Source organism: Amblyomma maculatum, chromosome 11, assembly GCF_055883805.1.
Source record: "Amblyomma maculatum isolate TAMU_Amacu chromosome 11, ASM5588380v1, whole genome shotgun sequence".
Lineage (NCBI taxonomy): Eukaryota > Metazoa > Arthropoda > Arachnida > Ixodida > Ixodidae > Amblyomma > Amblyomma maculatum.
In genome coordinates, this window is record NC_139354.1 from 2,987,543 (window position 1) to 3,011,237 (window position 23,695).

General features: G+C 44.6%; 1 protein-coding gene across 1 annotated transcript in view; it reads right to left on the reverse strand.

The window, feature by feature from the left end:
- LOC146172667 (lipase member K-like) overlaps positions 1-22,368 on the reverse strand; it is a 38,228-nt gene extending 15,860 nt beyond the window's left edge. The window contains exons 1-4 of the mRNA XM_084583220.1: positions 22,258-22,368; positions 13,839-14,055; positions 11,827-11,941; positions 10,462-10,612 (exon numbers count right to left, since the gene is read on the reverse strand). Coding sequence (XP_084439346.1) covers positions 10,462-10,612; positions 11,827-11,941; positions 13,839-14,055; positions 22,258-22,368 — 594 coding nt within the window. The remainder of the gene's footprint in view (positions 1-10,461; positions 10,613-11,826; positions 11,942-13,838; positions 14,056-22,257) is intronic.
- Positions 22,369-23,695: the final 1,327 nt, after the last annotated feature.

Sequence of the window (23,695 nt, forward strand, 5' to 3'; positions counted from 1 at the left end):
CGGGAGGCTAAAGTAGGTAGATTTAGCATGTTTTTCATGGAGGTGACACTTGCTGTACGATTGTAGTTAAGAAGGATGAACCGGGCAGAGTTGTTTTGCACTAGCTCGAGTGAATTAGTTAAGTTAGTGGAGCTTGGGTCCCAAATTGCTGATGCGTATTCGAGTTTAGTCCGGACAAGCGTTTTATACAGCGTTAGTTTTAATGAAGTAGGAGCGGCGGAGAAGTTGCGGCGCAGGTAGCCTAACATGCTGTTAGCGTTGTTAATTACGGTGGTAATGTGGAGTGACCAAGTGAGAGAAGAAGTTATATGGACGCCAAGATATCGATATGATGTGACAGCCTCGAGTGCAGTGTTATTCATATGATATGTATTAGTAGCAGGTGATGTGCGGGAAACACGTAAAACTTTGCATTTTGAAGAATTTAGTTGCATTAGCCATAATTTACACCACGCGGATATGGAAGTGAGATCGGCTTGTAGAGCACAGAAATCGTTAATGTCGTTAATTTCCCGAAAAATAACGCAGTCATCAGCAAAAAGGTGAATGTTAGAAGATACACAATTTGGTAAGTCGTTAATATAAATTAGAAAGAGGAGAGGGCCTAAAACCGAACCCTGGGGTACGCCAGATTCGACGGGAAGTAATGGGGAAGATGTATTGTTAGTAGATACGAACTGAGAGCGGTTACAAAGAAAATGTTCAAGCCAGGAAAACAGATTTGGATCGAGGTTAAGTTTACTTAGCTTGAGGAGTAGTAGTTTATGGGGTACTTTTTCAAACGCCTTTGCGAAGTCAAGAAAGACGCAGTCGGCTAATGAGCGGCGATCGAGGATGGAATGAAGTTTATGTGTGAATGATACTGTGTTTCGCAAGACAACCGCTTACGGAAACCGTGCTGCGTATTAGTAAAAAATGAATTGGAATCCAGAAAGTTTGCGATGCCTGAATATAATATGTGTTCTAAAATTTTACATGGAATGCTTGTTAAGGAGATGGGGCGGTAATTTAGGGGTGAATTCTTGTTACCTGATTTATAGATGGGGATCACCTTCCCGACCGTCCAGTCAGCAGGTAGGGTACCAGTGAGGAGGGACTGCTGAAATATCTTAGATAGTAATAATGAACAGTAAGTTTTAGCACCCTTTAGAAATTTTGAATTGATGAAGTCACTGCCTGGGCTAGAACATATTTTAAGGGAGTCGATTATCTTCTCAATACCCCGGGGTTCGATTATTATTGGATCCATAGTTTGGTAATTATAGTGTTTAGTTTGCGGAAATGTGGCGTAGTTACACTGAACGAAATTACTGCAGAAGGCGGAGTTTAAAACTGTTGCGCAATCTTCATCCGGGATGGAATGGCCGTTAGCGCCTAATAAAGAAATGGTGTTATTATCGGTTGGATTAACCACCCTCCAAAACCTTTTTGGGTCCGTGGTAAGAATGTTGGGAAGCGTATTATGAAGAAAATTATGCCTCGCGTTTTTAAGTGCAGATACGTAAGCATTGTTAGCCCCGTAATATGCCTCCCATTTTTCTTGACTGCCAGACCTTTTGGCAATTCGGTAGAAGCGCTTTTTCCTATTTGACAGCCGTTTTAAGTATGCGTTATACCACGGAGCTTTTCAGTGGGAAGATATAGACCATAACGGAATATAAGTATTTGTCAAGTCATTGATTTTAGTAAGAAATAGGTTCCAGTTAGTTTCAACAGAGCGGTTATCAAAGCCCACGGAAAAAAGTCAAGAAATTCAGCGAGTTCCGCGTTAATAGCCGGAAAATTAGCCTTTTTATAGTCACGGATCTGTTTGGTGACTTTGCGAGCGGGTGAAGTATGTACGCTAATGTCAAACGAGAGCGATAAATGGTCACTAAGTCCAGGCAGGTACGTAATTTTTGAGGCAATATCAGGGTGTGTGGTTAGTATTAAATCAAGGGTGTTGGCGGTAGTGTTGGTGATTCTTGTCGGTTCAGATGCTAGTTGGGAGAATGAAAAAGTGGAACAAAGGTTTATGAAGTCGGTGCTTAGACTTGAAATTGGACTCTGAACAGGGGCTACAGAGGACCAAGATATGTTGGGAAAGTTGAAGTCACCCAGTAAGAAAATAGGCGCCGTTGGGTGACGAGTAGAAACTGCATTTATTGCATCGTGTAAGTCATCGATGAAGTTAATAGAATGACCGGGAGGGCGGTAGCATACACCGAAAATGAGCTTTAAGTGTCCAAGTTCTATGCATGCCCAGACAATCTCGAGGTTTGTAATGATGTTCAGTGCGTATGACCGGATCATTTTAGAAACAGCAAGTAATACGCCCCCACCCTGACGTGATGTGCGGTCGCAGCGATAGAACGTGTAGAGGGATGAGTCGTTAAAGATTTCTGTGTTACGTATATTAGAATGAAGCCAGGTTTCGGTGAGCGCAATAACATCTGGGTTACAAGTGTCAGCTACAGAATGAAATATGTCACGCTTGTTAACAATGCTTCTCACGTTAGCTAGTAGGATAGATATTCGTGGTTTAGATGGCTGTCCACGTCCCCTCACGTGATGCTACGGAACGTTATCGGAATGTTCGGCATGTACTGTGGCTCGCCGAGGTGTGTGTTCATGTGATGATTCAACTGGCAAGTTCTTTATCAGTTTGATGTTGTTGGTGATGTGGTCACACATGTAGCATTTGTTGTTAACGTAAAGTTTGTTGTGACGCAATTGGAACTTAGGTGATTGCGGCAGGCTTTTAGCGAAATCAGTAAGCTGCTGGCGCGCTTTGCGGGTGGCGGGTGAAAAATCTTCAGACACGGAAATGTTGTCAGATTTGAGTTTGGATCGCGATGCCAGTATCAAAGAACGAACTTTAAACGAACGGAAGTGGACAACTATGGGCCGACACCTGTCCACTGAAATTGTGCCTATGCGGTGAGCACGCTCTATGAACGAATCGGGAAGTTCATTGTCAAAGGCATTTGAAAGGACTGCAGACACCTTGCGTTCCGTTTCATCCCAGGTTTCGCGTTCGTCGGGTATACCTCGTAAGATTAAATTGTTGCGGCGTGAGCGGTCCTCAAGGTCGTCTATACGGGCCTGTAGTTCATGTTGTTGCAAGGTTAACTGGCTGACAGTATCATGAGTTGAGGCGATATCAAGTTCTAGGGCCTCCACAGTTTTACACGTGTTTTCAACCTGTTCCAGACGGTTGAATACATCAAGCAACTTAATTTCTAATGTTTCTTGGTTTGTTTTGATTGCATTGACGTCAGCGCTTAGTTTCGCTTGTCCAGTGGTGAGTTCCGTCGTTTTTTTGTCAATGTCTTTAAGTAATTTAATCACTTCGCTCATATGCTCGGGCTCACGCTCCGTCACTGAGGAGCCGGTGCCAGCCCGCGTGTTGGGACCGGGGTTTGACTCGACATCACCGCAGCATAGCAACAAAAGAGCAGAATCAAGGCACTCGCGGGCAACAACACAAACTACACTTGGGCAAGGAAGCGATAAAAGGAATCTATTGTCGCATTTTTTAGCGAAAAGAGAGAGCTGATTACACACCTGTGGTGCGAAGAACAGAAGCGGGTTAGCCATGCTGCTGCGATGGCTGCTTCCTTGCTCACTGAAGAGGATGACGGTCTGGAGGGTCTTTATAGCCTTGGTCTTGTGTGATGTCACTGCAGAGGCGATGTTGATTGCTGGCACAATAACGGCTGATTGTCCTTCAACGTAGGCGCATGCGTGAGCCAGCTGATATGCCGGTTCGGCACGAGGTAGATAGCCGGGAGTATCCGCAACGGAAGGCTGCCAAGAAAGCAGACAGCACGTCGCCAGGGACAGGAACGCCTGTGGTGCGAAGAACAGAAGCGGGTTAGCCATGCTGCTGCGATGGCTGCTTCCTTGCCCACTGAAGAGGATGACGGTCTGGAGGGTCTTTATAGCCTTGGTCTTGTGTGATGTCACTGCAGAGGCGATGTTGATTGCTGGCACAATAACGGCTGATTGTCCTTCAACGTAGGCGCATGCGTGAGCCCGCTGATATGCCGGTTCGGCACGAGGTAGATAACCGGGAGTATCCGCAACGGAAGGCTGCCAAGAAAGCAGACAGCACGTCGCCAGGGACAGGAACGCCTGTGGTGCGAAGAACAGAAGCGGGTTAGCCATGCTGCTGCGATGGCTGCTTCCTTGCCCACTTGATCCGGAGGACCGCATCTCAGCCATGGTTGCCTCTGACCTGCGTCCCCAATATGCCAGTGCCCTTGTCGGCCTTTTGAGGTCATACAGCAACATTTTTGATTTCGGTCACGGATCCCTGGGCCAAACATCCGTCGTCACACGACGCATCGATACCGGAGATGCCCGACCTATTCACCGATGGCCTTACAGAGTTGCTATTTTCGAACGCCGGATCATTCAGGAAGAAGTAGAGAAAATGTTGGCAAGCAACATTATTGAGCCGTCGAGCAGCCCCTGGGCGTCTCCGGTAGTACTCGTCAGAAAGAAAGACAACAGCTGGAGGTTTTGCGTAGATTATCGACACCTAAACAAGATGACAAAGAAAGACGTGTACCCTCTTCCAAGGATCGATGACGCTCTCGACTGCCTGCATGATGCGAACTACTTCTCCTCCATCGATCTCCGTTCTGGATATTGGTAGATCTCTGTTGACGAACGAGATCGTAAAAAGACGGCTTTTGTCACCCCGGATGGCCTCTACCAATTGAAGGTGATGCCTTTCGGTTTATGTAATGCCCCTGCGACCTTCGAGCGCATGATGGAATCCTTATTACGCGGGCTCAAATGGACCACATGTCTGTGCTACCTCGATGACGTCATAGTATTTTCATCAACCTTTGAGGGCCACTTCCATCGTGTTTCGGCTATTCTTGGCGTCTTCCGACGAGCTGGACTTCAGTTGAACTCCAAGAAGTGTAGCTTTGGTCGCCGGGAACTCAAGTTCCTAGCACATTTAGTCAACACCCATGGCATCCAGCCGGACCCCGACAAAATTCGCGCTATAAGGGATTTCCCTTTACCGAAATCTAGTAGCGGCGTGCGTACCTTCCTCGGACTTTGGTCATATTTCCGGCGATTTGTACCAAACTCACGCAGCTTCTAAAAAAGAGGTCTCCTTTTCCCACGAACAATCGGCCGCCTTCGTCGCTCTTATTGCCCACCTGACCGGTCCGCCAGTGTTGGCTCACTTCAATCCGTCAGCGCCCACAGAAGTACGCACCGACGCAAGTGGTCATGGAATTGGTGCCGTTCTCGCACAACGTCAGCTCGGTTCCCCTCGCGTCATCGCCTATGCCAGCCGACTCCTCTCTGCGGCCGAACAGAATTGTTCCATCACTGAACGTGAGTGTTTAGCCCTAGTTTGGGCCATTACGAAGTTCCGCCCTTAATTGTATGGGCGGCCATTCACAGTAGTCACTGACCACCACGCATTGTGTTGGCTTTCTACACTCAAAGACCCTACTGGCCGCCTTGGACGTTGGGCCTTGCGCCTTCCGGAGTACAACTTTTCAGTAGTTTATAAGTCTAGCCACTGCATCGAGACGCCGAATGCCTGTCCCGTCATGCAGTCGACCCGCCAAGTCAACCTGAATGTGATAATGACGCTTGCATGCTCTCTATTTCTGACTTTTCCAACATTCGCCGTGATCAACGCCAGGACCCTCAGCTTCGCAAAATTATCAATCGCCTCAGCGCCGATCGCCATGATCCTTCCCTTCGTTTGTTTGTTCTCCACGATGGCACCTTATACCGGCACAATATGCGACCTGATGGTCCCGACCTTCTACTAGTAGTCCCTCAGCATCTATGCACAGCCGTCCTTCAACAGCTTCACGACGTTCCTACAGTAGGTCATCTAGGCGTCTCTCGCACATACGACAGTGTGTGCCGTCGGTTCTTTTGTCCAGGCCTATACCGCGCAGTCCGCCGCTACGTAGCTGCCTTTGACCGCTGTCAACGCCGGAAAAAGCCATCAGTTTTACCAGCTGGACTGCTGCAGCCGATCGATATCCCCATAGACCCATTTTCTCGAGTGTGTCTGGATCTTCTAGGGCCTTTTCCACTGTCCGCATCGGGGAACAAATGAATTGCGGCGGCCACTGATTACACCACACGCTACGCGGTCACACGAGCAATACCAACCAGTTGTGCAACTGATGTCGCTGCTTTCCTCCTCGACGACGTTATACTCGTCCATGGAGCTCCCCGCCAACTGCTCACCGACCGTGGCCGTTGCTATCTTGCTCGTATAGTCGACGAGATCCCACGGCTGTGCAACGTTCGTCATTCTTTCACGACTGCCTATGGTTTGTGGGGTTTAACGTCCCAAAGCGACTCAGGCTATGAGAGACGCCGTAGTGGAGGACTCCGGAAATTTCGACCACCTGGGGTTCTTTCAGTGCACGTTAAAGAACCCCAGGTGGTCGAAATTTCCGGAGTCCTCCACTACGGCGTCTCTCATAGCCTGAGTCGCTTTGGGACGTTAAACCCCACAAACCAAACCAAACCATCCACAGACGAACGGGCTTACCGAACTCCTTAACCGGACACTGACTGACATGTCTATGTACGTTTCTGATGACCACCGCGACTAGGATATAACGCTGCCATTTGTGACATTTGCATATAATTCGTCGCGTCACGACACTACCGGCTACTCCCCCTTCTATATTCTATACGGCCGTGAACCTCTGCTTCCTTTTGACAGCCTGCTCCCATCTGTCACCACTGCCAGCTCATATGCTCGTGACGCCATAGCCCGAGCTGATGCTGCCAGCGTTGTGGCTCGCAACCGATTCACAGCCTCCCAGAACCCCAGAAACGTCGCTATGATTCCTGTCATCGCAACACCCAGTATTCGTGCGGCTCTCTCGTGCTGCTCTGGACCCCAGCTCGCCGCGTTGGCCTCTCGGAAAATCTTTCGCCCCGCTATACAGGACCCTACCGTATTTTACGACGACACCAGTGACATACGAAATTTCGCCCTTGCATCCGGCATGCCATGCCTCTACACAACCTACCGACACGGTCCATGTTGCACGCCTCAAGCCGTACTATACGAACCCTGCTTTGGACGCTAGTACGCACTGGGACGGTGCTTTTCAGCCGGCGGGGTAGTGTTACATTATGCGGGGCATGAACTGATATGCACATAAGGAAAGAAGAAGAAGACTCTCGTGAGTTTGAGAGAAGACGATGTTCGAGAAGAGTCGGCTGATGCCTGCAGAAAACGTCTGTTGTTTTGAAAGCCGTGTCTTCCGTGTCCGCCCTCTGCTCTAAGCTGAACTACCCCGTAACAATATTAACAAAATATGTCCCTCACCAACAAAAAAATTTCTACATATTTCATTTTTGACAAAACGAGGAGCCATGTCTTTTCGAATTACAGATCGAAAGGGGAAAACTCCACTTGTGGCAGCTATTTTGTCAGCTTCAGCCTCATAGCTTGAAACGTTGCCAGCGTGGTTGTTTGTATTACCTCTCTGCAACTTCTTTACAGTTGCGATTGACTGGGCAGGATAAGTAGAGGCATCTGGGACGTCTGAATGCAAATGAAGACTATGACATGTCCGCCTTTCTGAGATATTTTAGCTGGGATACAACTGCTAGTTGGTATTTATAACAGGCGAAAAACAGAGAAAAAATCGAGCTTGACTGGAAATTGTTCATTCCTGTATTTGTCTGTCTGCGCTAAAAACCCATTTCAGCAACGCACCAACTGCGGAGTATTTTAATATACTAGCTGTTGTGCCTATCTTAATGACAAAATGGGCTATGAGAGCAGAAAGTTTTCCTGGTAAAGGTTTTTCTACTGTTACAACAAGTCGTTAAAATGTCATCAAACGCCATTACGTCCTTTCTGGAAAATGACTTAGATACAATAGTGGAATCTTATAAGATATCTTTATGGACTTAATGATGGAAATGGTCTTGTCTTCCAATTTGTAAGAATGGAGGGTTTCTAAAGCTAGTACCGCGCTAGCAGCAAGTTTTCAAAACGGCCATGCATGACCATTGTTATGCATATTTAAAAAGGCAAATAGCAAAAAAACAGCCGGCCTGAAGACCGAGAAGGTCTGGAGGCTTAAATAGTTAACATCGGGGTTTTGATAAATGCTGACAAAATGATTCGAAAACATCTTCCCAGAGTATTTGTATATTTCCCAGAGTTCGTCATCGTTACCGCTGCCATAAATCAAGGGTATTGCTCTGATACTGGGCCTATTAAATTGCTCATTTGGGATCATAGGTTGTTGGTTCCAACATTCATCAATATTTCCTAAATAGCAGACTCGGGCAGGAGACGACGCCATTGGCGGCTGCTGTGCCGTTTCGGGTCTTCCGTTCATCACGGCTATTTAAATCCAAATTATGAGTTGGAATTGCTTCAGTGAAATAGAATAAATTCTAGATCTTACGCATTCAATCTACTTTATTTTTGTCTCCAAAGTTGGAACAGTGGAGCACAGTCTTGTCACATTACCCTTTGTGACAGAAATCTGCTGATCGCGTTTGCTTGCTTGTGTTGGTAAAGCATCGTACCTTGACTGGACGTCAAAAATGTTCTAAATGTTTTCGAACTGATCTCATGGAGCAATACTTTTAAAGCATTGTCGTTACATAGAGAGTTTGAATTAGTGTGGTGGAAATTGAGATTTTGATAAATACTGGGTCCTCTCTAGAGTTCCTCATTGAAGAGACGAAAATCCAAAATTTTCCTGACGACATAGATCACAGTATATGCATAACTTCCAGTACGCGGTGCAGTAGAGTTGCTCTGATTTTCATATATAACATTTCGTATAATAGTCTTGCGCAAGTATAGATACGGATGAGAAATGAGTTCGGGTTAGGTTTATTTGGTTTATTTCAGGACTAAAAATTAGATGGTTCGTATTATTCAGCACTTGCGTGTGCTCAAACGGCACTTCGACGCATATATAGAACGCAGTACGTAAATTGAACCACGGACGGAAATAACTACATGCCGTGATAAAACAAAGCTGGGTTACGAAATATTGCGGCACCCTTAAAGAAACAGATAATATTCAATCCTTCGAAAGCAAGTTATAAAATCGATTTTTTTTTCGAATTCATTTTTTTCAGTAATTCAAGGTAAACTGAAACTGTAAGCTTTTGGATCTAACGAGAACCATTGGTATTCTTCATTACTACTTCATTTCTTTCTACGCATGAGGTAAGCGTTGCAAATGAAAACATTTCTAAAATGAGTGTCTGGTATACTGTACCTATGCATATCAACACTAGCTTGCTGTAATACGTCGGGCTGCTATGCCGCAGTTCAGATGAATGTTACCTTTTGTTCGAAGCTCGTACACGCAATTTGTTCTTATTGTAGATATGACGTGCCGTTTGAGAGACAGAAGCAACTTTGGGTAATGCAGAAAGGTTTACACATCATATCAGATCATTTCCCTCTAGTTCTGACCTGTGCAATACCCTTATTGTAACGGGCGGTACTAAAATTTTAAGGTTTTCCAAAGCCATCTCTTTGTAGCAATTATTATAAAATTTTTCAGATAAATATCTGTTCCGACATTAGCCCATGCTGGGTTTAGATTGTAAAAAAGGAAATATGTTTTTTATAAGCGCGACTGTGCGTACATACTCCACTGAACGGGTTCTACTAAAGTGTGAAGCCACATCCCGCGTTCTATCACCTAGCTTAAGCACTTATGAGTTGTCTTTACTAAGATGCCTTCAAAGGGTCCGATTCATCCACGAGACATAGAAGCAACAAAACACTAAAAACGAAGTTATACAAAGTGACATAATATTCGTTTGCAATATATGTCATGTATTGCATCGAAATATATTACAGGACTATCAACAAAATTTAGAATCAAAATGTTTAAGTTAAGTTACACGCTATGTTGGCAATTTAATATATAAAAATTTTTTTAGCTGAAAGTTTTCCTAATGTAAATGTGTTACTTTTCAAAACACTCTAAATCAACAGAAGGCGAAGAGAAGAGCAGAAATGATCACGACAAGCGATATCTTTGTGGAGTTTATTTCTGATTTTTTCGTTTTAGTCTCCTGTTGTGCTGCACCGGTTAAAAGGGGTACAAGCGTCCCCCGGCCTGGCGCTCGGCTTTTCCAGGGGTGTGCGTTTGGGAGAAGCTCCGTAAACCCCGCTGCGCGCCCCTCCTCCGCAGTGGGCCCAAACCCAGTTTCGAACCTCGCAGCCTGCAAAGGTGGCTCTGTTTGTCTTGCAAAGGTACTTCCTTTGACCCTCACCTGAAGTGCTCCCTTAGAGCCTCAGCTATGAACTAACAAGCCCCAAAATTCACGCTATTTCACTTTTCATCCCATGGTTAGCGCCAGAATATAAGAATTCACTTTTTTTTTTCAGAAACAGCCGCCCATTAATACGCCTAGGTTCATACATGGAGGAACATGCGTGCTCAGCAAGACTGCCTGCTGTCACCACTGAACCTTTTCGTTGTACTCCGGCCGAGTGGACAGCAGCACAAGGATGGCGGTCACTCCTTGAGAATGGCTGAGCAGCGTCAGCTTGGACGCGCCCGTTGCGTTGAGGACGTGGTCGATGGCTGCAGCCACGTCGTAACGCCCAATCTCGTCGAAGCTGCAGGAAGAAGCTGGTGAATGGCGCAGAGTTCTGTATCTAGAGTAGAACGATTGGAAGATGGCTACACAGTATGTAGGAGAACCGAACAAGGGTAATGAGAATCGTCAGTTCGCAAGCCAAGCCAACAATTTGGCAAGGGGTCTTGCCTTCTTCTGGGCGAAGTCAAGTCCGCTGGTCTAAAACGCTGGCTTGGTTTGGGAACTGAGGATGCTCCACCTCCAGTCTTGATTGGCTCTCCTTCATACAGAATTCTGGTGACCTTCATACACTATTCCAATTTTCAAACACCACGCTTTCATTTGACAATGATTACGAGGTTTAAATCTTTACTAAACCGTTTGCTAGCATAGGTCATCTTACGTTTAAGGGTCACCAGCACTGATGAGCTGTGATATCTGGCAAGATATGCATGAGCCAAAATAATCAAACCTAAGGCAACTCACCAGAGTCTATAGCGAACATTCGCTCCGCTTTAATAGGACACGACTAGTACTGATACGGTGTGGTTTGCCAGCTGCGCTCATAACCAACGGCTGCAAGCTTCGCACCTGACTACCATTCTTGACTTTTCAGCCGGAACACTGATCATCAGAATTAATGTAACACCATTAAGTAGGCGCTGCGGGATTCACGTGGCAGTGCCAAGGAGCTCGATCCTGAATAAATGAATAAATATATGAAAAAAAGCTAAAAAACAGGAGGAACCATTTTTGACTAGCACAATTGATTTCGTTACGAAAATAAATTGCACAATGACGAACTACACTAAGTAAATCATACCTTTCTATCAATGCTGCCGCCACAATTATGGCGGTTATCTGGTCAGCGAGCAGCCCTGAAGAACTGAATTTCATTTTGAGCACACCATGTAGGCGAAGTATATCTACAGCCTTTGCCAGAAGTTCAAGGATGAAAAATTTCGCTGTATAGAGCAGTTTGGCACGAACCTAATGTACGGACGTAGCTAAATATTGGTGAGTGATGACAGGGATTCAGCTGCCGGCCTGATTTGAAGGCAGAAAATTGTAGTATGTATTGAACAACAGTGATCAAGAGGGAGATCAAAGGCATGGTCACTGAGCTAAAATTCATTCTGGACGCTCATAAAGAGCTTTTGCCCTGGGGCTTTGAAGCGCCTGAAGTGAATGGCCAAACCATTTCAAACAAACAAAAAAACTTATGCAACTGTTGGAGCCCACTGGGCTTCTTGCCTAAAATTCCAGTACTTGGGGTCATCCTTCGAAAGCTTTATGTGGTCCGAGTACCGCTCGGTCTCCCTGGAGTTCATGGACCAGACGTCGAAGCCGGCGTCGGAGAACAAGAAGCCTGCAAAAAAATCCAGTACCAGCATTTTTTGCGCTTGCTTACGTTTGTTGTTTCTGCAGGCTTTGTTCAGCAGGGAGAAGAAATTCCAGAACTCAGACTTTTTGGTCTGCGTCTTTTAAATCTTCTTCTCTTTAAATAATGTGATTTTGTTCAATAAATGTAAATCAGCACTACTCAAAGTGATACAAAAACGTTTTTTCTGGTGTTCGTTTTATATGGTCAAAAAAGCAGCGCGATGCTCACCAGCAGTTTGCATCCTCATCATTTGGCTAAGAAACTAGAACTCTCTGACACTCGTTCTTCATACTTGGAAGTGGCATTAGGTTTTTAAGCAAGACTGTCTTTTTACCTTTGAACGAGATTCTTTTTTGACTTACTTTAAGAATAGTGAACGTTTAGGGTGTGCTGTACTCCCTACGCGCTGATGACGTCAGCTCAGACGAATGTTGATAGTGCCCTGGTTGACGAACTGAAGACATCTGGTACGACCGATGCTGACAGGTGTCGAGGCCACCAGCAGTCACGGGTCGCTTGCTAGCATATATAGGTGCATTAAGCCAGAATGGCATAGTGATTATTCTACCCTAACAACTTGAAAAAACCTCTGTTGAATATTTGCCGGGAGTTCACTGGCATTCTTTGTATCCACAGCAGCAAAAATAGGCCGGTTTCATTAGAACTTCCGGTGAATTCCGCAATAATAAAATTTTGAATTGTAGGTGTCTGGCTTCTCTCCAACCGGTCCTCTATGAGGGGAGGAGTTGAGAGGGCATATACGATTTGTGAAATGTTACCCAATGGCAGAGGCTGACCTTGAACAGCTTCGTTCCGTAGATACTGTACTCACAAAGCTTAACTGTCTATAAAGGAAAGAAGTATACTTCTCATCATTGAAACAGCTGTATATTTTATATCATCTCAAGTGCCAGGATATATCACTACAATAACATTTGTTTAGCAATACCTCAGTATAAGGTTTACGTGTGAATGCGCATGAAATATTATAAGCTTATCTAGGCCCCAAAAGCCCTATTAGGCCTAACATGCTGATGAGGCTTTAGAATGCGTAAATATAAGTGTTTTCAGACATATGCAGACCTCATATTCTGTAATGTTTATGGTCAACCTAATTGAGGATAATTAGAGCTAATTAGATATATTCTTGATATTGGCCGTGTTCTTAGTAGTGATAGTGAAGTCGTAGTCCCTCCTAGCAACTAAAGCTAGTGGAGTGTTGCAAAGCTACAGAGTTGGTTTCTTCTATAGCAACACTCGCTCAGACTTAATTACAGAAGCCAGAATACGGAAACCGGCGAAATCCATAACGTGCTAAGAACCACTCTCTATCCCGCTGAAACGAGCATTGTGGACTCGGAACGTTTTACTAACACTGAGCATCAGAGCTGCTAGAAAACTGTACCAAACAACGATGTGCTGCTTCCAAAGAAGACATTTTAAGGCCTTAGTAGACTGCAGGACCATCCAATCCTGTCGCCTCATGAAGAGGAAAGAACACACAAGGAAACCACCAGTGACACAGAAATAAAGTACGAATTTTCTCCTCATAATGCTTGATTTCTGTGAGACAAAACAATTGACGAATGTGTCCTTGGTCGCACCCCATTTTAAAGAGCTTCACCATATTGGGCCAACGCTATAGTTACCCACGAACATTCCTCACTGTCATGAGCATCAAAGAATCGAAAGGTTGGGAACACCTTTTTCAATAATACAATATATGCTCTATAGAAATGCCCGATGGTAATCGTGTCCACCTCATGCTGTTGTTTTTTGTTTTTATTTTTGTCTTTTTTTTTTCGCATAAAAGTGATGTAATTCTACAGCTTTTTTGATCTCCTTTAGAAGCTCCTATTAATATCAATATGCGAGCGCTTGCCTGGGGATTGCGAAGGGTAGTTGAGAAACCAGATGTCGGAGGCGCTCGCGAACACCGGCACCAAGAGGAGTGGTTGGCGAGCAGTCATATTCTTCGGGGCCGTCGAAGCCGCTTCATTTCGCCCATGTGGCACCCTGTCCATTTCTATGAGGTAGCCGTCCTCTGTGGTTATGCTGCTGACCTCACAAGGGTAGTCGAAGTAGCGTACCAGTTCGCACTGCGTTCATGATTTCATAAGGCGTACTACATACCGCTTAGCTTATTCTCGATTTTATGGACATTTTTGCTCCACTGCATGGAAAAATCAGGAAGAAAAAATGGAGCAGGTGGTCGACTGCGGCGCTACTTTCACGTATTCTGAACAGGATATTTTTCTATCGGTAGAATACGTCAAAATAACTCTAAGATGTTAAACCTTACACGAGGGACGTCAAGCTTTATAAAAGAAACGAAATGACCACGTACGCCGCAATAAACTTTCTAATTATTCGAAACAAACGGGAGCAATAAAACATTTAATACACTCGCAGTTTTCAAGAACATAAAACTGCATCCAAAGCTTAGCTGCCTCTCATGACAGTTAGGACTATACCCGTCAAAATTTCCACTGGTACAATCTTTTAAGTGAAACTAATGAACCCTTGCATCATTCTCGTGACAGGTATACGTAAGCGAAGTTTACAGTATGTAACGTTTTGTGTGGCTGGTGTATAAACGTTCCCAGTGCTCTTTCTTTTGCTGTTTCTTGTGGGTGAACCGTTCTGCTCTCATTCTGCAACACAAATCTTGTACAGTCGGTGTCAAATATATCTGGCCTAACCCTCTATTTCGCGAACAATGCCCCAGTGCAAGAAGGTTGTTGTTGTTTATTTGCCAAAAGTTACAGTTACTTAGTGAAAAACCTGTCTGCGTAAGCAGTGATGCTTTTTTGCTGCACAGGGCCGCACGGCAAAGTGACAAGAGTAGATATAGGTACATAAACTAACCAACAAAAGACAAAAAACACGATCAACTTGACAATAGATGTTGAATACTTTCCATGTGGCTTTCAAAAGCTTACAGGCGACCGATATGAATATTCCACCTTTCTTCTCCTTTTCTTTTGCATAAAGGACACTGACTATTTAGAATCAAACCGCACAATCAAAACACGAACGTGGATTTAAATTATTACCCACTGCACAAATTGCTGCACCTTCTTGCCTTACATACAGCCACTGGTGCAACTTTCACAGGTAGCTGATTATATTAGAATGGAATGTTGATTTGCCGTCTAAAAATATTCCTGAAGACTTTCTTTTTTCGTCACTTTTGCAGCTTCAGCCACACCAGGTACGCTTTTTTTTTTTTTTTTTTACTCAGCTTGCATAGCTGTTTTCGATGCTCTACGAATTGCCACGTTACGGCGTGTCAATGTTTTCTCTTGAACAGCGTGATTATTGTCACTAGCGCCTACTCTTTACCAGTCTATGCCAACATTTGGCTCTACCTTGAATCTCCTCTCACATTTCCTTTTCATATTGATAACGATAGACTGGTGCCTGATATCGGCACTGGCTGCACCTCTGGATATATTTAAAAATCACCTTGCACTCACATACACATACAACTTGATGCTCTCTAACGATTGTTCACTGCTTCATGACACTGGAATTAGCATCATAGCTGAACCATTGAATTTATTGTCTCGGCTAATAAATTTCCACAGCCGCATTGACAGTTCTATTGGCTTTGAGAATTCTGGAGAAAGAAAAAAACGAATAAGGCATGTTGATGACAGTACTGTAAATAAAGCTATGTGGAGGGTGCTGAAAAGCTGAACCCGAGGACGTGGGTTGGATACCGGCCGCGTTAACGGTGTCTCAGTCGAGACGAAACGCACCTCGCCCCTGCACTGGTCCATGTAAGCTCGCGTTAAAAAAATCACGTGTCATTTAAATTTTTGACGTCTTCCACTATGGTTTTCCTAATAGCCGATATGTATTGAGATGTTAAATAATATAAACCAAAATTAACAAAACAATGCAGCTCAAAGGAGCGCCGTTATGATCATACAACACATTAATCCATTGTGATGGCGAGCGGGAGCTATACTCGAAAGCCAAAAAGAATTAGTTGTGGTGTAACTCTGGTTAACCCTAGTTTAATTGCATTAGCAATGGCGGAAGCTTCTTTTGCCTGCTACAATAATCCCCTATCACGTCTTATCAGTGTAAGGTGCTACATTATTGGGGACACTTAAGCTCATCCTTTTAGAGTATGATGCGAGAGCGTAAGCTACCAGCCCACATATAAATGAGGTCTGGTTCAATGCTGCTGAACCGAATGTGGAGCTAAATTATTATTATTATTTGAAACTTTACTGCCGCCGATACAAGAGGTTCCCCTACTCCCCCACCCAGGTACGCAGACCCGAATAGGGGTCTGGGACTCCGCAACTAGAAGCGCGCAAGGATACATTGATTCTTCGTGACTGTACTAACTTCAACTATCCCTCTCTCAAAACTTTTATATCCACTCATCCCCTTCCCCCAGTGGAGGGTAGCAAACCGGTTGGTTTTACTGGTTAATCTCCCTGCCTTTCCTCTTGCCTCGCGGCCTCAGCCGCCAGGCAAACGACTTCTTTTTGGGTCTCAAGGGTTTCCCTTTGGAGAAGGGATTCCCAAGCTTCCATGTCATGAATGTTGGCCACTGCCCCAGGCGAAAAGGGGCGTTACCAGATTATGTGATCTAGTGTACCTCTCTGTCCACAGTGTTTACAGTTTTCGTGTTGTCTGTTATGTACTTTTAAAGGGTGCAGCCATACTGGGTTGGGGTAATTTCCGGCTTGTAGTCTGCGAAGACTTTTGGCCTCTTCGTTGTTTATCTCTTTATGTGGAGTGGAGAATGTTTTTCTGTTTAGTTTGTAGTATTCACAGATCTCATGGTAGGCCTTTAACCTCTCCTCGGGTTCTGGGTTGTCGACCTGCTCGACGTTCATCCGGTGGCAGATATCTCGGGCGAGCGCGTGAGCGGCTTCGTTTCCAGACACCGATTCGTGGCCTGGGGTCCATTTTATTGTGATCCTCCGTGAGATCTCCATGGATTCGAGTATTTTCTTTTCTTAGCCGCGGATGACACTCTCCCTTTTGTCAAGTTCCAAATGGCTGTTTTGCTGTCGCTTATAATCACTTTAGCTTTTGTGCTAACGCAGGCTAGCGCAATTTCTACCTATTTAGCGATGACTGCATTTCTTGTTTTTATAGACGCCGTGATTAGAGGGGATCCGGCTCCGTCCACCACTGCTGCGACTGCAGCTCCCGATTTCCCGGTGGTTGCGTCAGTGTACGCCACGGAGTTCAGGTCAAGCTTGCTCATCTCCTTTTCGATAGCTTTGGCTCTGTCTTCTCTTCTCTCTTTGTTGTGAACGGGGCTCATGTTTCTTGGAACGGGTGGGATGTACAGGTTGGTTCTGCAGGTTTTGCTGAGGTTGATCTTGGGGTCCATCCCTCTGTCGTTCTGGAGCCCGACCCATTCTAGAAATTGCCTTCCCGTCTCGGATTGACTGAGTCTCTCCATTTGCACTATTCTTGTGGCTTCCAATATTTCCTCCCATGTGTTGTGTACCCCCATTCCCAGCAGTCTGGTCGTGGAGGTGCAGCTGGGAAGGCTGAGTGCGCTTTTGATGCTCTTCCTTATTACGACGTCTATTTGTTCCTTTTCCCTTACTGCCAGGTTTAGGTAGGGTGTTGCATATCTTACCCTACTGATTATACAAGCTGCCGGTGACTGCGCGTTCTTCTTCTTCTTCTTCGCGGCTGTTCAAGGTCCATGGGCCAAAATCTGGAGCAGTATTGCTATCGCAATAAAAGAGCTGCTATGCTCAGACAAAGTCTGGTTTAATTCACGCTTGGAGCTGAAGTTCTGTTGCTTTTACGAATGCAATAGAGATAAGGCTTGCGTCTCGTCGAGAACCCAACGGTACCTTTGATGGCGTAAGAAAACTATCAGAAGGGATCGAAAAAAATATTACCTCGCACTTACAGCGCCGGAATTCAGAAGCAAATAATCGGCACTGAAAAAAATCTTCTGGTGAATAAAACTAGTACCAGTTACCCCAAGACCACACTGTACGTCCGTACCGTTTGGTTAAAACGGTGACCTCTGCCTGTATTGTATAGTGTCTCACATAATGGTATGAAAAGCACCGGAAGTGTTTAACCAACATGTTAAATTAAAATTGGTTTGATTAGTAGCTCAACACGGGTGCTTGGCGGTAATCGTTAAGCTCAAGAAGAGGAGCAAACGATAGACACAACGTTATCGTGGAGCTTAAGTTTATCTTAGCACTGTAGACTTATGAGCTTCGTGGCTTTCTTTTCATCTTATTATGCCTTACTGATATCAGTAAGCGCGACCGGCTTCCGTTTGCAAAATTAAAACTGAGAAGTGCTAGAGTTTTGCAAATGAGAAGTTTAGTTTCTTGTCAAACATCATGAGTTTAGAATCCAGGTAACGAAGCCTCTGTACTGCTTTATTACAGATCGAGTTAAAGTGCTATGCCGTTTAAAATCTTGAAAGAATTACATATTTAACTACATAAACCGAATATACTGTGCGATTTCACAATGACGTTGAAGTAGATTTGCGAAACTTGATTTGTAATATCCGTGCGTCACACCATGAGCGCATTGAAGAAAATGACGTCTTCATGTTGTCTTGATTCTTGGGAATTTTGATTAAATTTTCTATACAGTCAACAAAGCCATTCGTTCGCGCGTATTTTTCGGAGCCCATGTTTGTCTTTTCTTCGAGAATTGTAGCTAAACGAATTTCACACTTATAAGATTTGACAAATGGCAGTGCTTCGAATTTACCACAAAGCTATTGCATATATTTCTAATCATTGTATAAGTACCACGTGCCTACTAAGGACACTGCGTGACAATCCAAAAATGAAGTGCTCGGCCAGACTGTAACATCGCAATCCATCGTTTTCGCGACTAAATTGACAGCAGAGGAAACCTTTAGCGGCGTGCGGTAGAACCAAACCGGATGCCGTTGCTCCCCGCTACTCTGACAGGAAACGCGCATGAACAGGTCATGGTAGCCATGCCTGCGCGCGTGGAAACCGGTATATATCTCGTGGCAGTCCTCGCACTGCTTGGAGGAAATTTGCAGAAATAGTAAATAGAAGAACTTGGTACCAAATCTGGCTTTGGAGCTATAATTATGATAACACCCTTAGCAGATTATTTATGCTATGCGGTATACGCTGCTAATTAAAACTTTTCCTTCTTTTTTTTTCTAAAGCGTTGAGTGCAAATGTCTGCAGTCGATATATGGTACTAAAGACTGGGCCGTCATAAATGTCTCCTGTAAGTTAAGTGGTTACACCTCGCGACCACGCCTATCCCTGCTCCTAATACACTTATTTAGGAACGTTTTATTGAATAAACTTTTCACATAGCCATTCTGCATCACCAATACCATCATCTTTAATAAGGTAAAATTTTAAGACAGACCGCTTTCCGGCGTAAAAGGCAAAAAGACGGGGTCAGGTTTTATTCATGACAGCGGTACTTCAATATTTAAAGCAAAAAAAAAAATCACGCAAACCTCTTTATTTTGCTGAGGTGCGACAAAGATATACTTAACTCGCAACCCGTTTAAGCACGTTTAGCTCAATCTTTTTCCTCCATTTTCTGGACAAGATCGTTACTAAGATTCCCTGGATTTCTTGTTTTCTCCGGTGAAGGAATGCAATCAGCATCTCAAATAGAAATGAACCACTTCTGCAGTGGCTGCCACAAAATGTAACGGACAGCCCACGCTAGCAGAGGGGATTCAATTGTCATGCAAAATGCATTCAATAATATTCATGTAGAGATTAGGGCGTGCAATTTTCTCTACTGTGAACTCCTCCACATAGCCTTCTACGATTCTTAAGAGGCAAAACAAGCGGTCTGAAAGAACTTGTAGATAGCCTTTCGACTTTATAGATGTTAAATCAGCGGGCTTTCGAGTTGAACTTTTAAAATTTCGATGCAACTTCAGTAAGCCATCATTGCAAACTTGCTACGATGGCTTGCACAAAAAAAAGCGAAACTTTCACACACAGATTTTCCGTGTGCCGGACATACAATGAGCATGCAACATACCCACCTTCCTTTCCTACGATATTTTTCGCTGAATCTGCGACCGTCGGGTTAGCGCACATCGTTGGTTCAGCGTCTGAGCTTTCCAGAATGGTTAACGGTTCCCGACGATGCTTGGTACCCTTAGGCTGTCTATGGGAGCGAGCTCTGAACATTTTTGCATTTGATAAATACGCCGGAAGGCCTTCAAAAATCCACGGCGCTGCGTCCGGCTAGAGTTTTGGGACATCGCACTGCGAAGTCACAGTCATGCCATAAACCATCCATTCATCTGCATGCACAATATCACTCGCATCGAAGTGCTTTTCATACGCACGGGCATGCGAGGAGTCAAAACTGAACCCAGACGTGACTTGGCGTGGTATGGCACGCCTCCACTTTTCACGCCGGTCGCTCTCACTGAGCAGGCAGAACAACGACACCTTTATTTTCTCTACCCTGAGCGACATCCAGGTGCGTAGCATCCGTACCGGCTTTCAAGCACACCTAAGGATCATTTTGCGAGACACAGCCACGCTACTTCGCACAGACGGCAGCGGCCGCAGTCGTTCTTGCCTCCTCGATGCCCCCAGACCGCACGCAGCGCCGTACTACGGTCGCCACTGGCAGCACACAAAGCTCTCCCATAGAGTGACGGCGAAGCTTCATCACCAGTAACTGTATTGAAGGACTCTGGTATAAGTATTCCCCTTCCGTACACTTCGTTTTACTTAATATTTATTTCTATACATGATATAACGTTATCGTCCTTTTTACAGACTTTCCGGCTCAAAAGCTTAACTATGATATCTGTTCTGGCAATATTGATGCCACCGGTAGCATAGCAAGGCTTTCTCAAAGCTCCCGCACTTCTTGTTCGATAGCGTTTCACGTGAAACTCGCGGCAATAAAAAACTCGACGTCCGGCGTCATGGACGAATATGGCCTTAGGAACAATCGGAAGGCCAGTTACATGCAAAATAAACAACCGAGAGATTAGCTGACGGAAGAACCACAGCTATAGCTAAGGCAGTAGTGTAGCCTAGGCTAGTTTCGGTGGCCGTCGGTTTACTCCCCCCCCCCCCCCCCCCCTCTGCGTCATGTGGTTGTTTTTGTTCTGCATCGAAATTTATTCTTAAAACCACGAAAAGATTATAGCAGCAATTCTTTATTAGCACTTGTAAACATACACATATTTCAAGCTTCTTTCTCTTATATTCTTGAATTTTGGCTTCCTTCAAGTATGTACACTCCACAATGAGCCCCTCAAAGCTCTACTCTTTTATGCTCTTGATCAAAATGTCTATTTCCTCAGCCGTCTTGACAACACACGGGCGTAAAGAGAGGCGCAGTTGTGAGATATAGCAGCAGGTCGTACGTTATTTGTCATATGTAATACCGACAGTGCAGCAATTCAGATATATACCATAACATCGCTGGCAGAATAGACGATCCGATACAAATTGCATGTTCATTCAATATGGAGGCACTTCATTTTGTTTTCCTATAGACTTATTAGCCAAAGGAACTATTTTCAAGAAATCTGGATATTTCTTATCAATATAGCGTTGCGCGTCTGTCGTTCACGGCAGTGATTTATTGTAGCCTTGCCTGGGCGCACTTTGCGCCTAGATAAGATACTTGCCATATATCATTGCCGATTTTAATGCTGATTGGTAGACGCGGACGGCGTAGACACTTGTTGCCTGCTTCTCTGCACTAGCAGGGGAAAACAATATGGGCGACAAGATAGCCATTGAGAGCGCAGCTTCGTACGGAATTAAAGCGACTGCCATACAAACTCTTAGGCTTTAAAACAGTACATCATTGGCACAAAGATTTACGTGAAGTCTTTTATTTCTGACATTAGACTAAGAAACAACGCAACGGAGACTATGATATGACAGTGACAGCAAACATAAACGTTCCGCTTTCCTGTTTTCGCCCTTATCATATTTTAGTGCACAAAGAAATCATCATGCGAAAGATGAGTTCGCGATTGCGGTGTCGTATCTACCATCTCACTGAATGCTGCAATTGGAGCACACTGAAGGAGAAGCTAATAACGGACGAGTGTCAAATTAAACCCAGTTTGCAAACTTAGTTTCCTAAAAATAACAAATCCAATAAGTGAGTTCTAAACACTTTCTGTTGTTGCTGTAACACTTTAGCGTGTTTCCTTTTTGACTGCTACATTACGAGCCATAATCTGAGCACCAATCATGACTTTTTAAAACGCTGCGCCCCTCGGTTCACTAGCGACACTTCATGATTGAACAAAATGTTGCATTAATGGTGCTTACCGGACTAAGCCCAGCCTGTAGTGTCAGTTCATCTTTGGCAGCGGCTGGCGAATTCGTAGCCGATAAGTACAAAACCACGAGGTCTAAGCCTAAGCGCCAGTAGAACCCCATTTATGCAGTGTACTAGGCCTTTCACGTAGCTGTGCTCTTTTATAGTGACGGGCGCCGGCATTTTACAAGCAACAGTTGTATTTTTTCCTGTCACTTGGTACTCCTGGTGACATCTGCGCTGAACACGATTGCCGCAGTGATCGCGTAACGCTGCTCAGAGTGCCAGCGAGTTCTGCACATTGTAACATTAACTTCCTGCAGACAGGAGAAACGAAGTATGGCGGGTTATGATATTCACTTTGAGTGTTTTAGCTTTCCATGCCGGAGTCAGCATCTTTTATACAGCTCTTAGTGTGGGATTCATACGTTATTTCTGTGTACTTGGACAATGTCAAATTATCAATATTTTGTAATTTGAGAACAAGAACAATATGCTTTAACTCTTCTTTCTTTCAGCCATTCTTATTTAGTGTCACCCTATTCGGGGGCAGTGTGGCAATGCGAAGAACACAATTAGCACAGTCTTTTTAATAACTCGTTTTATAATCCAACCCACCTTGTCTCTGCCATTTCCTTTGGTAAACCTCCATACTGCTGTCGTCATTTAAAGTTTTCTCATCTATCAAGTAACCAATTCAACGAATGTTTTTCTTTTTACCACTACCGCGGAGGTACAGTGCTCATCGGGCGTTCGACTACTGTGCCCAAGTATGCGGGATCGAACCTCGGCCGCAGCGGCCACTTCTCCATGGAGGCGAGTAGCCCGTGTGCTATGCGATGTCAGTACACGTTGAAGAACCCCAGTTGGTCTAAATTCCGAGAGCCCTCCACTATGGTATCTCTCATAGCATGAGTCGCTTTGGGACATTAAACTCCACAAAACTAAACCAAACCATCATTAAAAAAGCAACTGGCAACTGGGTGTCATGTGGATTTCCGTCAGTTCTTACAGCCATGAAATGTAGCCATGTCTGCTTTTGGTAAACGGAGGACTGCATCTCCTTTTCCTTTCGGTTACTGAAAGCGACCGCCGCGTATAGCCCGACGTTGGGTTCTAGGTTATCTGCAATTCATTCCTGTGTAGAAGGTCATCATACGCATCAATGACATCTCTGTCTCAGCGGTCAGCTAAAGGAATTCGGAAACAATTCCACAAAATCACAATGAAGAATTCTTCCCTTCGTTGCTTCTAGTAACTAATTATAATGCTTCGGCGGTCATTTCCAGCAACAAAAAATATAGAATAGCAGTAGTTTCGTGTAAACAGCGGCCTTATTAGGTGACAGCAGCATTCTTCTAACAAAGTTACAAGGTGAATGCCCAGATACTTGTTTCAAAGAACTATTCTTTACGGAGGCCTAGCCTTTTTTTTTTTTGTACGGAACTC